Here is a 13,652-nt window from a genome sequence, read left to right as displayed (position 1 = left end):
CACAGGCCTACTGCTGCCGGCTGCGTGCAGAGCAGCGTCGCCTGGAAAAGGTCAGCAGCGCCCTTGTCGAGGGCATCGACAATCTAGTGACAACCATCGAGGGAAATACTCCCTGGCAGGCAGCCTGGCGATGGGGAAAGGAGACTGACCGGCCAGCACTGAGCGACCTCCTGGCAAAGGCAGCGGCTGCCAACTGCCCCGTGACTGCCGCCTTCCTGCATAGGGCAGGAGGGTGGACAGTCTTTAATGGAGCCTCTGGTGGCACTGCCCTCCACGCTGCCCTGGAGGCTGGCCACAAAGGCATGGCCGAGCTGCTGATCAGGGACCTTGGGGGCTGCCCGTACGTGCCGGACACACATGGTCGCCTTGCGGTGCACATGATGCCTCACGAGGAGCAACAGAGGCTGGAGCAGGTGAGGCTGCTTGCCTGTGTACTCTTTTGGATGGCGGCATGAACTCACTTCACCAGCTGATCAAAACTTCAGCACCTGTCGCGCTTATTTCGTCTGCTACGCCTCCTTGGTCACACTCCTGTAATAATCCTGACACACGCATACACTATATGGAATTTGTCACCTAACAAAATATTTCAAAATATTGAAATAACATGACCGTTTCCATCAGAGTGCTGGATTTGGTTACGCTAAGTTTAGCTTAATGTTTAGTTCACTAAGTTCATTGCAGATTCTTTCGTTGCATAGACTATGATTTAAAAAATCATAATTTCACCCAGAAATAAAGTAACTATCTCATAAATAGTAGGCTAGGATGATTTACATTCAATCCGAAATATTTCTATGTAACAAATGTGTGTACAGCAACGAGGGACAGAGAAAAAGATGACTCATTAAGTGGCTGGCTGGCACAGCAGTTTGGTGAATGTCAGACAGACATTGAAAGGGAGGAATTTAAGTCACAAGAAGTCACCATAATAATGGATATGGCGTGCTGAAGGCACAGCTGATGTATTTTCACACCTTCCTCCTTTTTAGTGGTGGCGTGGTTAATTCTTTGGTCAAGAACTGACTCGTTTTATCTAATGAGGCCGCTCCGGCATACCAGCGTTACCGAATCGGCGCTTTTCGTTTTGTTATGATAGTCACCAGGTTGGGGATTACCGAAGCCATGAAAACACCAGCTGTGAAAGTGGCTGGAGGTGTCACCAGGCTGGTAAGGCTTTCATTTGGGAATGTTACCAAGCGACTGTGAAATTGGCCCTTTGGTATTTCTGCCTTGTCTAATGAGTCCCTCAATGCCGCAGCAACGGGTCGCTAAGCTCACCCATGCACTCCTGCAGTGCTCTAGGATGATGTCATCTGGCTCTGGAGATTTAGTCATTTTCTGTTTATCTGTCTGTTTAATGATGCTGTCCTTGCTTATGGCGATATAGACAGATGGGGGAATTGAGTTTTTGTGGCACTGAACAATACTAAGTTTGCTTTGACCCAGTCAGAAAATTCAGAAACGAGAAACCTGCCCTGCATAGATGACGCGTGTCACAACGCTTCAGAAGTGTGTGGAATATTGTACAAGACAACACATTGTTTAACAATAAAGTCACTTATTAGTGTGTGCTGTGCCATATGCTGTCCTCCTCTGCTTTGCTGTGTTCCCATCTGGGCCAGCACATGGCCGTCATTTATCAAAGAGTTATCGTGATAAAAATAAATAAATAAATAAATCAGAGGTATGCTTTCCCTGGGAAAATTGTAGTCCGCAGCTAGAGTTGCTTCATTAATGACATTGTTTAATTTCTCATCGATAGACAAATCACTTTCATTGTTCTTAATTTATAAAACTCTCACAAAGCACACAGGAAATGAAGTGCCTCGGCTACTGGATGGTGTTCGCCAAAGTAGAAGCATCAACGTGGATTTTATGTAGCCACAGCTTGGAGCATCCTCTTACCAAAACAGCACGCTGTGTTTTGAACCAAACGTTTTCAGTAGTCTACCTTTGCACAACAAACTTCTTATTCATATCATGAATATTATGTAGCTCAATTATGGTATTATATTTTATTACTATTACTTACTATTTGATTCTATTAGTTGACCAATTAAGCTACTTGTATTTTTTAATCTTGCCTAATAAACAACTCCAATCAGGCAGACAAATGCTAATATACGTATGTAATCCTCGATTTCTATCATCATTTCTAACATATCTATGTGTACGCAGCAATAAAGGGTTATTTACTTGTTCATATATTCACCGCTCTCTTTCTCTTTGCACACAGAAGCTCTTTATGATGGAGCGTGAAAAACTAAAGAATATGGAGCTTCGCTTGAAGGCAGATCACGAGAAGACCGCAGCACGGACAGCGCTGTGTATACAGGAGGATCTCTTTGAGAGCCACAAGAAGGGCGAGGGTAAGAATGTCTCCTTACCTGATGGCGACGCTGCCCTGCTGCTGGCCTCGCGCAAAGGTGTCCTGCAGCTGACTCATCTTATACTGCAAGAGGGTCACTTCCCCGTGGACCAGGTGCTGGACCACACCTGCGGCACCACCGCCCTCCACCAGGCGGCCTCGCACGGCCAGGACGGCTGCGTGGCGCTGCTGCTGAGCGCTGGCGCCAACCCACAGCAGCGTGACACGTATGGCCAGACACCCCCTCACCTGGCCGCCATGTTTGGCCATAAAAGTACTTTCGAATTCTTGGCACACCAAGTGACGCAGGACCCTCGTTGCCGCGCGGGCACCACGAGCACACAGGTGAGAGAAAATTTTAAAGTGTTTCACAATATGTATTATAAATATAAGCGTAATCTATTAGACCCAATCGACCGACGTGACCCGGAAAGCTTCATAAGAAATCTTGTGAGATCCATAGGCCTGCAAGAGCTGCAGAAGGAGGCTCAGCGGGTGGCTGTGGATCTATCAAAGGGCGAGGCCCTTGAGGTAAAGGAGGCGGTGATGGCAGAAATAAGCATCATCATGAATAAGGTGTCAGCCAGTGATGCCACGTACCGCGGCGACCTGAGGCTGGCGGGCAGTTCTCAGGACGGGTCTAAGCTTTACGCCCCTGACGAATTTGATATAAACCTCGTGATTCACAAGGATGACGTAGGAATAACTGTTAGCGAGAGAGGGAAGGAGGAAGCCCCGCTGAAGGGCAGGTTGCAGATTTGTGTGAAGACTGACAATCCCCACCTTGAGGGTAATAGATTTATGGCCAGTTTGTACGAGGAGGTGCACCGGTGTCTCGCTGGCCACACCCTGCAGGACAAAAGACTGAGCCTGGTGCCGCCGGGCCTGACCAGCACGCAAGTGGGCGTGGGACTCTCTCTGGCCTGGCAGGGGCGAGAGTATCCACTGTTGCTGGTCGGCGTGGACCTGGTGCCAGTGCTTGAGGTGCCATGGCTGGAGCAAGTTTTCAGACCGTTCCTCACTCCTGAGGACACCACCACCATGCAGCTCAGTAATGCTGCTGATGGAACATGGCGCTGCAGCTTTGCCTTGACAGAGGCTGAGGTGCTGGGGACGTTGACGCCCGCACAGCGCCAGGTGCAGCTGATGGGAAAAGTACTTCTTTCCCGCCTTAAGCCCGAGCGCTGGATGCCTCGGCACAAAAAGAGCTTTTTCAAATGGTTCGCCACACGGGAGTGGAACATCGCGGTGCCAAGCGGGTTCTGTTTCAAGAACGCCCTCCTGCGGTGGCTGGAGCACAGGCGGTCGAGGGAGGTAGAGCTTGGGGCTGGACAGGAGGGGGACCCCGCCAGATGGGTGGTGGAGGTGTTCAGATTGATGTGTGCGAACCCAGAAGAGACACGAGAGAACCTGACAACTCAAAACAGCTCCGCCTACTTTGGAGGAGACTGTGAGGGGCGGAAGCCTGGGGACGGGGCGCCCATCATCGTGCAGTGCCTGGAGGAGGACCTCTGCCAAGACAACCAGGCGGCGGCGACGAAAGTATTAGATGCAGAAGATGCAGACCATTGTAATCATTAGCTGTGAGCTGCGCCACGCGTCGGAAGACCTCCTACCCCCCCCCACACACACACAGGAACGCCAGTGCTTGGTGCTCGATTTTCATATTCAGTAATTTATATAGCCAATTAGTTGTGGAGTCGATATAAAGAAAAATATATATTTTCATGCCACGAGCCTAGTGAGAGAAGATACTCTGTTAATAGGCTCTCTCATCTGTGTGCACTTGTTGGCCCCTGTAATACCGCAGGTTGAGTAATGTGATGGTGCAAGCTGAGGTAATGCCACCTTTGGCCAGTAAGTACAGCAGGGCAAGATAATAGTCAACTTGCATGTTGTATGGTGAAACAGGCTCTACATGGATTCATGGATGATAGGCCTAGAAGTGTTTGATATTCATTTGCAAACGGCAGTGCCATTAGGACATGAAATATTTAGTACAGGTTTATTAAGACAATGTCTGGTCTGGGTGTAAATAAAGCACTTCGGCTTGACAAGATGATGACAAATAAGTTATCAAATCAAGATGGAATGTCACATTTGTAGCACCAAGTACCAAATGCAGATGGTAATTGGTTAAAACAAACTGTTAAGTTAAGGACTTGTGCTATTGATAGGCAGAGATTGTCTGAACAAACTTATAACAGGCCAGCATGTCTTAATTATAGGATGGTGACAATGGAAGAAAAATTACACAAGTATTTATCTGTTCTCCTTAAACAACACTCACGTGCCGTAAGTGTGTTCAAGTGTCCAAATCATCAGCTGCCATTGTAAGTGGTAGTGAAGGAATGCAAGTGTACAAAAGTAAATCTGTTCTTTAGGTGATCTTAATGGTGCAGGAGATGAAACTCACTCTTCATTCAAATTGACTTTTTTTTTTTTTTAACAAATAGCTGAAAAAAAATATGTCAAGAAATATTGCTTCACTAATGTAAATGCAACAAAAATAGGGGAATTCCTTGGAGCGAGAAACGTGACTGTCTTATTAAGTAGTGTTAAGTTCATCCAAGAAATAACTTGTTATTTTAAAGAAAACTTATAAGAAGTAATTGTTACCAGATAAGTGACGTCTGTATTTGGTGTGTACAGTATAACAATTTGTACTCTCATACCCCGCCTGGGGTCGCTTTCAAACCTTTCAAGCACACTTCTCATATTTGCAAACTTATATATCTAAATTAACCATTGCCTTGTATTTTTTTCATGAGCACAAAACTTTTCCTCTCTGTATTATGGAAAGTGATGTGTCAGTAAATCAAACACAAAAACTAATGTCTTTATTTCAAGCCTTATGAATCATTTTATTACATATATAAATATATATATATATATATATATATATATATATATATATATATATATATATATATATATATATATATATATATATATATATATATATATATATATATATATATATATATATATAAAGAGAGAGAGAGAGAGAGAGAGAGAGAGAGAGAGAGAGAGAGAGAGAGAGAGAGAGAGAGAGAGAGAGAGAGAGAGAGAGAGAGAGAGAGAGAGAGAGAGAGAGAGAGAGAGAGAGAGAGGGCAATCTCACAGTATAGTGTCATGTTGAATCCAGTGTGTACCAATGAGTTCTCCGTCATTAAATGAGGCACCCTCGTCCCCGTGTGTTTTATTGGCACACATATCAACATATCAACGACTTGCCACAACCCCCAAGCTGCCAGAATCACCACCTCACTCTGGTTCTCCACGCTGCCAACACTCCAAGCATCTTCATGGACTGGGCAAGTTACAAGCATCATCACTCCGTCAACTCCACAACAACACAGGTGACTAGTCAGCACAGAACCACTGGTGGGTGGGTCGCCATCACTGGTCACACACACTGCCAGCAAAACACTCTTTGAATAAGTGGTGGCAAACATCTTTCATACAAGTGGTCACACAAACACAACCGATGCAGTAATATCATCATTGTCTTATTTCTGTTATGGTCATTATAAGTATTACCATTAATACTATTACCATTATTGATTTTATTATTATTATCAATATTATTATTATTATTATTATTATTATTATTATTATTATTATTATTACATTTATTATTATTACCATTGCATCATCATCATCATCATCAGTGTTGTCATAGGTTGCGGAAAACAGGCTGGAGAAGAAAGCTGCAGACAGGTTAGGCTTCCAAAGCAAAGCCAAGCAAAACAACAACAACAATGAGGCAGCAAAATAATAAAAAGAAATAGTAATAATGATAGAATATAAGAAAAAGAGCCTGAAGTATAGCGAGGAAGTGGAACAAGTCAGGAGGGAAGAGAAGTGGAGGGTCGAGGCACAGCTGACGAGGTGGAGGGAGGCGTCACGGCGCTCCTGAGGCACAGCAAAGGAAAGTGTACATAGAGGGAGTGTGGGGTGGGGGGGCAGGGAAAGGCTGGGAGGGTACCAAGCTATGTTAATGTATGCTGGTAAACGAGAGTACTGTAACTGTTGTTGTTGTTGTTGTTGCTACTGTTGTTGGTGTGAGGGTCATTATTATTGTCATTATTACCAGTGTTATTATTGTGGTTGTTGTGGTTGTGGTGGTAGGTCTTAATGAAGTGCATTGTAATGTTCCAGCCTCCCCATTACCTGCTCATGAACAACCATCTCCATTGTCTTTTCTTTCATCCAAATATTTCCTGACAAATGCAATATTTCCGAGATGGCACCTCCTGCTGCCCTCAACACCTGCTTTATCTCATCTTTCAGTGATAAATTGCACTCTATTATCACACCGAAAGGTAGGTTCACACTTGCCAATTCGCTGCTGAATTGCCAGCCGCCGCAAGCCGCCATAGCCCGCCTGTGGAAATTTTGGTGCCTGGCGGCTGAATTGCCAGCCGCGCCAACAACACTGACAGGTTGGGCTTGTCCAGCCGCGCGCTGCTCTGTTTACCTCAGGTCCTCGGGGAGAGTTGTGCATGGTGTGGCGTCCTGAGGCACAAAAGTTGATGTTGGAGCTAATGATGAACCAACAACGTCATCACTGGGACCCAAGACTCTCTCTCTCTCTCTCTCTCTCTCTCTCTCTCTCTAAAAGAGTAGTATCGCTGCAGAAGGGGCCAAGTTGTCAGTAATTACCGATCGGTGTTCCTTAGCTGTTGTTAGATAACGCAGCGTCAGTGTGAGGCGTTCACCAGGAGTCACTGCATCCCTCACGTGGGCATCCTTCTTGATAGGCGAGTCACAAGCCGCAGGAGACCACGGTACTGCTCCTTGTTGAGGCCTATCCACTGCCTCATGGTGTCTGGGTCCTGCACGCTCGACTCAGGCAAAAGAGCGTGGCAGACGCGCCTTCCTTCTCTTCTATTCAGCCAGGGACGTGTGTACAGGCGCCTCCTTTTCTGCTATATCTTCCACTATGCCAAAAGAAATACAATTATCACCGACATTGTTGCTGGAGGAAGAGATCTTGCTGAGTTGCGAAGTTTTTGCCTGCCTTCTCTACTGCCGTGGCGCTGGCAGTAATCTTTCGGCTGAAAACATCCAGCCTCTTGAGGTCGTCATTCTTCACAACAATCAAACATTCGCTTTTACCTTCATTCGCCTTCACCTGATTAGAATTTGTTCCTTTTGCACACACCTTCCTTACTTCTGCTCAGCCTGGTCTCTGTATTTCTCACGTCAATCATCGACCAAGAAAACTGAGAGTATCATGTCCTGGTTCATTACTTTCTTCCTTCTCTCACCACGTTATCCAGTATTCTCAGTCATTCACCACTGTTCTGTCCACCTCCACAATGCAAGAGTTAACCAGTATTCTCAGTCATTCACCACTGTTCTGTCCACATCCCCAATGCAACGCTTAACCAGTATTCTCAGTCATTCACCACTGTTCTGTCCACCTCCCCAATGCAAGAGTTAACCAATATTCTCAGTCATTGACCACTATTCTGTCCACCTCCCCAATGCAAGAGTTAACCAGTATTCTCAGTCATTCACCGCTGTTCTGTCTACCTCCCCAATGCAAGTGTTAACCAGTGTTCTCAGTCATTCACCACTATTCTGTTCACCTCCCCAATGCAACACTTAACCAGTATTCTCAGTCATTCACCACTGTTCTGTCCACCTCCCCAATGCAAGAGTTAACCAATATTCTTAGTCATTCACCACTGTTCTGTCCATCCCCCCCAATGCAAGAGTTAACCAATATTCTCAGTCATTCACCACTATTCTGTCCACCTCCCCAATGCAAGAGTTAACCAGTATTCTCAGTCATTCTTCCCTTTCTCTGGTAAACTCTGGAACTCCCAACCTGCTTCTGTATTTCCTCCTTCCTGTGACTTGAACTCTTTCAGGAGGGAGGCTTCAACACACTTATCCTTCAATTTTTGACTACCGCTTCTGTCTCTATTCTTAAGTGGGCATTTTTTGTTGATTTATTGTTTTTATTTAATATTGTTGCCCTTGGCCGGTGCACAGATCAAGGAAGCTCCACCCGCGGCCTGTCACCTCCAGCCTTGCTCCACGAGGCGCCGCGCCACCCGCCGCCTACCTCACCAACTCTTGACAGCTGCTGCCAGTGCTGATGAAGCGTTGCCTCACCAACATGGAAAGCAGTGAACAGGTTACTTTTCCAAGGTGTGTCATTAATGAAGTCCATGCATCAGTGTATGTAGGTGGAAAGCTGACAGGTGACAGCATGGCCCACTAACAGACACAGACTGTGGAGTTCCACCTACTCTCAAAAGGCTGTGTTAGCTGAAGCTACAGGTTTTCAAGGGAGCTTTTACGACTTCAGTGACAGGTTAACAATATTTCTACATTGTCAACAGGAGAAACGCCCTTGAGAACCCGCCGAGTCACCTCTCTGGCCTTGGAAAACAGTGGTGTTGAGAGGACAAAGTGTTCAACAAAGAGGCAGCGCCACACGTCTAGCGGGCTTGGTGATTCAGTTCACTCAGCACTTCCTCACACGCCTCCACACACCGGATACACAGCCGAGCCTTACACTACAAGCCAATGTACCTGCACGCCGGAATAACACAACGAAATTACATGCACGAATGCTTTGCACATTTCCACAGAACACTTAGCATGCATGTTCTGTTGACAATGTTCATCTTTGTTACAGCTGCCGTTACACTGACCACAGCCTTTTTGCTTGTTTTTGTACAACAGTCGCGGTTTTGTACCTATTAATGATTCATTTACTTATTTCCTTCTCTCACAAGTACATTAGAAGTAATTACGGCCGTGATGGAACTCTGCAGTTCATCATTGCTCTGTCCAACTTGACTCTTCCTCTTTCAGTTCATTCTTTCAAGACGGAAGCTTAAAGTTGTGCCCTAAACCAGATACTGCAACCACATACTGCAAACACATACTGCAAACACATACTGCAAACACATACTGCAACCACATCCTGCAACCACATCCTGCAAACACATACTGCAAACACATACTGCAAACACATACTGCAAATGCGTACTGCAAATGCGTACTACAAGGAGGAGGCAGTAGACACCTGCCGAAAAGATAATTACTCCCAGTGAGGTCTAATGCACTGTTCAGGGGGGTGCTGTGAACTTATCATTAAACCCAGCTGTGACCTCACTGAACGTTTCCCTTTGTGTCTCACAACACAAGGGGGCAGTCACAGCCTGCCCTCTAAAGACAACTCTCTTTCTCCACACAAAACTACGAGCACCTAATAACACACACACCCTTCACTCAAAAATTTTAAAATCATGGCGACTCCTACACCAGCCTCGGAGTCCCCATCTAGGGAGGGGACCATAAATGTCCCCAGGTCGGACTGCCTTTCCGTCGACGACCCTAAGTGTCTTGACACCCCCCTCAACTTTTTCTTCATTAACTTCTGCAGCATTCGCGGTCTAAGATCTAATTTTCAATCTGTAGAACACCACCTCTCCTCTTCTAAACCTCATCTTCTTTTCCTCACTGAAACTCAGGTGTCTGAGGCAACTGACAGTAGCCCCTTTTCTGTTCCCTCCTACTTTCTCTATCCTCATTTTCGATCCAAAGCTGGATGCTGCGTTTATGTGCGCAATGACTTAACCTGCTCTCGTGCCCACGCTCTTGAATCTTCCGAGTTTTCCACCATCTGGCTACGACTACTGAGTCATTCTCATGCTAAATTTATCTGTGCTGTATACCTCTCTCCTAACTCCTCTGACTATAAGAAATTCTTTGACTACTTAACTTCCAAAGTGGAGCACATTCTGACCCTCTTCCCTTTCGCAGAGATCTCCATTCTTGGAGACTTCAATGTTCACCACCAGCTTTGGCTTTCCTCTCCCCTCACTGACCATCCTGGTGAACTAGCCTACAACTTTGCTATCCTCCATGACCTAGAGCAATTGGTGCAACACCCTACTCGTATTCCTGACCGTCTTGGAGATACGCCCAACATTCTTGACCTTTTCCTGACCTCTAATCCTTCTGCTTACGCTGTCACCCTTTCTTCTCCGTTGGGCTCCTCCGATCACAATCTCATATCTTTATCTTGTCCTATCACTCCAATCCCTCCTCGGGATCCCCCTAAGCGAAGGTGCCTCTGGCGTTTTGCCTCTGCTAGTTGGGGGGACCTGAGGAGGTATTTTGCTGATTTTCCTTGGAATGACTACTGCTTCCGTGTCAGAGACCCGTCTTTGTGTGCTGAGCACATAACAGAGGTGATAGTGTCTGGCATGGAGGCGTACATTCCTCACTCTTTTTCTCGTCCTAAACCTTCTAAACCTTGGTTTAACACAGCTTGTTCTCGTGCTATACATGATAGAGAGGTGGCCCACAAAAGGTACTTAAGCCTTCCATCACAAGAATCTCATGCACTTTATATTTCTGCCCGGAACCATGCCAAGTCTGTTCTCCAACTAGCCAAAAACTCCTTCATTAACAGAAAATGTCAAAACCTTTCAAGATCCTTCCCTCGTGATTTCTGGCATCTAGCCAAAAATATCTCCAATAACTTTGCTTCTTCTTCTTTCCCTCCTCTACTTCAACCAGATGGCACCACTGCTATCACATCTATTTCTAAAGCTGAACTCTTTGCTCAAACCTTTGCTAAAAACTCTACCTTGGACGATTCTGGGCTTGTTCCTCCCTCTCCTCCACCCTCTGACTACTTCATCCCACCTATTAAAATTCTTTGTAATGATGTTTTCCATGCCCTCGCTGGCCTAAACCCTCGGAAAGCTTATGGACCTGATGGGGTCCCTCCTATTGTTCTCCGAAACTGTGCCTCCGTGCTTGCACCTTGCCTAGTCAAACTCTTTCAGCTCTGTCTGTCAACATCTACCTTTCCTTCTTGCTGGAAGTTTGCCTACATTCAACCTGTTCCTAAAAAGGGTGACCGTTCTAATCCCTCAAACTACCGTCCTATTGCTTTAATTTCCTGCTTATCTAAAGTTTTTGAATCTATCCTCAACAGGAAGATTCTTAAACATCTATCACTTCACAACCTTCTATCTGATCGCCAGTATGGGTTCCGTCAAGGCCGCTCTACTGGTGATCTTCTGGCTTTCCTTACTGAGTCTTGGTCATCCTCTTTTAGAGACTTTGGTGAAACTTTTGCTGTTGCCTTGGACATATCAAAAGCCTTTGATAGAGTCTGGCACAAAGCTTTGATTTCCAAACTACCCTCCTACGGTTTCTATCCTTCTCTCTGTAACTTCATCTCAAGTTTCCTTTCTGACCGTTCTATTGCTGCTGTGGTAGACGGGCACTGTTCTTCTCCTAAATCTATTAACAGTGGTGTTCCTCAGGGTTCTGTCCTGTCACCCACTCTCTTCTTATTATTCATTAATGATCTTCTAAACAAAACTTCTTGTCCTATCCACTCCTACGCTGATGATACCACCCTGCACTTTTCCACGTCTTTTCGTAGACGTCCAACCCTTCAGGAGGTAAACATATCACGCAGGGAAGCCACAGAACGCCTGACTTCTGATCTTTCTAAAATTTTGATTGGGGCAGAGCAAACTTGATATTGTTCAATGCCTCAAAAACTCAATTCCTCCATCTATCAACTCGAAACAACCTTCCAGACAACTATCCCCTCTTCTTCAATGACACTCAACTGTCCCCCTCTTCTACACTGAACATCCTCGGTCTGTCCTTTACTTATAATCTGAACTGGAAACTTCACATCTCATCTCTAGCTTAAACAGCTTCTATGAAGTTAGGTGTTCTGAGACGTCTCCGCCAGTTTTTCTCACCCCCCCAGCTGCTAACTCTGTACAAGGGCCTTATCCGTCCATGTATGGAGTATGCTCACATGTCTGGGGGGGTTCCACTCATACTGCTCTTCTAGACGGGGTGGAATCAAAAGCTTTTCGTCTCATCAACTCCTCTCCTCTAACTGACTGTCTTCAGCCTCTCTCTCACCGCCGCAATGTTGCATATCTAGCTGTCTTCTACCGCTATTTTCATGCCAACTGCTCTTTTGATCTTGCTAACTGCATGCCTCCCCTCCTTCCGCGGCCTCGCTGCACAAGACTTTCTTCTTTCTCTCACCCCTATTCTGTCCACCTCTCTAACGCAAGAGTTAACCAGTATTCTCAATCATTCATCCCTTTCTCTGGTAAACTCTGGAACTCCCTGCCTGCTTCTGTATTTCCACCTTCCTATAACTTGAATTCCTTCAAGAGGGAGGTTTCAAGACACTTATCCACCAATTTTTGACCACTGCCTTGACCCTTTTATGGGATTGGCATTTCAGTGGGCATTTTTTTTTATTAGATTTTTGTTGCCCTTGGCCGGTGTCCTTTCTACATAAAAAAAAAAAAAAAAAAACAAAGGCATTAATGAAATCCCAGTCTAGAACTTTTGTATTCACTGATCAGTACTAGCAAACGCTGAAATGTTCTTAGCGATTATATATAGGAAGGCTGTTAATTTTATCACAATTCTGAAATAAAAGAGGTGGTTCTAAAGTAGGCGAAGCATAATTTATTTTGATGCCGTAATTTCAAAGACAGACTTCTCGATAGGAAACAAGGAAGAATGCTTTAACCCGGCGGTCTCTTCATCATTTCATTTATTCTTTGCCTAGAAGTTTATACATAACATGCACATAAGAAGTAAGTAGCAGAAGTAAATGGTCACCGACGCATAGGAAATTAGTAACAAAATGGTGTTACTCGCGAAAGAAGCGTAGACATGAGTTACTATATATTACAAGAAAGAGAACTAGACGATTAAGACCAAAGAAAACATCACAGTACTTGTAAAAAATACACTGAATTTAATAATGCACAGTAAAATAGTAACAGGACAGTGATAGTGAAGATAGAAGAAAAGTGTTTGCCCTAGCGGTCTCTTGGCGTTGTTTACAAGAACCGTGATGGCGGACAGAAGGGTTCGGTGACCAGTGACACTCTTTCAATTTCCTCCACTCCCAGAACTCAGGTGAGGCAGGGACCGCCGCCCACCCTTGCGCCCCTCCCTGCTCTACCTCCACCCGCGCACACACGCACGCACACACCTGAAATAAGAGAGAAAAGCAGGTGTTTGTTAACCTCCCTCTGTGTGTTTGTGTGTGTGTGTCGTGTCAGTGTTCCTTGCCTTTATTTCTTTCCTTATTCTGTGTCTGTATGTTTGTCTTCCCTTCACTTCATTTACACTCAGTCTTCCTCTTCATCCTCCTCCTCCTCTTCTTCCTCCTCCTCTTCTTCTTGTTCTTGTTCCACGTTACAAAATTCATTAAACAGGGAACCAACAAAACTGGAAA

The 13,652-nt window shown here is 45.3% G+C and overlaps 1 protein-coding gene across 1 annotated transcript; it reads left to right on the top strand.

Moving 5' to 3' along the window:
• On the top strand, positions 1–4,067 carry LOC135095214 (uncharacterized). The gene is made up of 2 exons (XM_063996001.1): positions 1–413; positions 2,240–4,067. Exons 1-2 carry the CDS (start codon positions 303–305, stop codon positions 3,950–3,952), a joined length of 1,824 nt encoding a protein of 607 aa, XP_063852071.1. The 5' UTR covers positions 1–302; the 3' UTR covers positions 3,953–4,067.
• Positions 4,068–13,652: the final 9,585 nt, after the last annotated feature.

Source organism: Scylla paramamosain, chromosome 48, assembly GCF_035594125.1.
Source record: "Scylla paramamosain isolate STU-SP2022 chromosome 48, ASM3559412v1, whole genome shotgun sequence".
In the NCBI taxonomy this organism is placed as follows: domain Eukaryota; kingdom Metazoa; phylum Arthropoda; class Malacostraca; order Decapoda; family Portunidae; genus Scylla; species Scylla paramamosain.
Note: the sequence above shows the minus strand (reverse complement) of the source record. Positions and strands in the feature narration are given on the sequence as shown.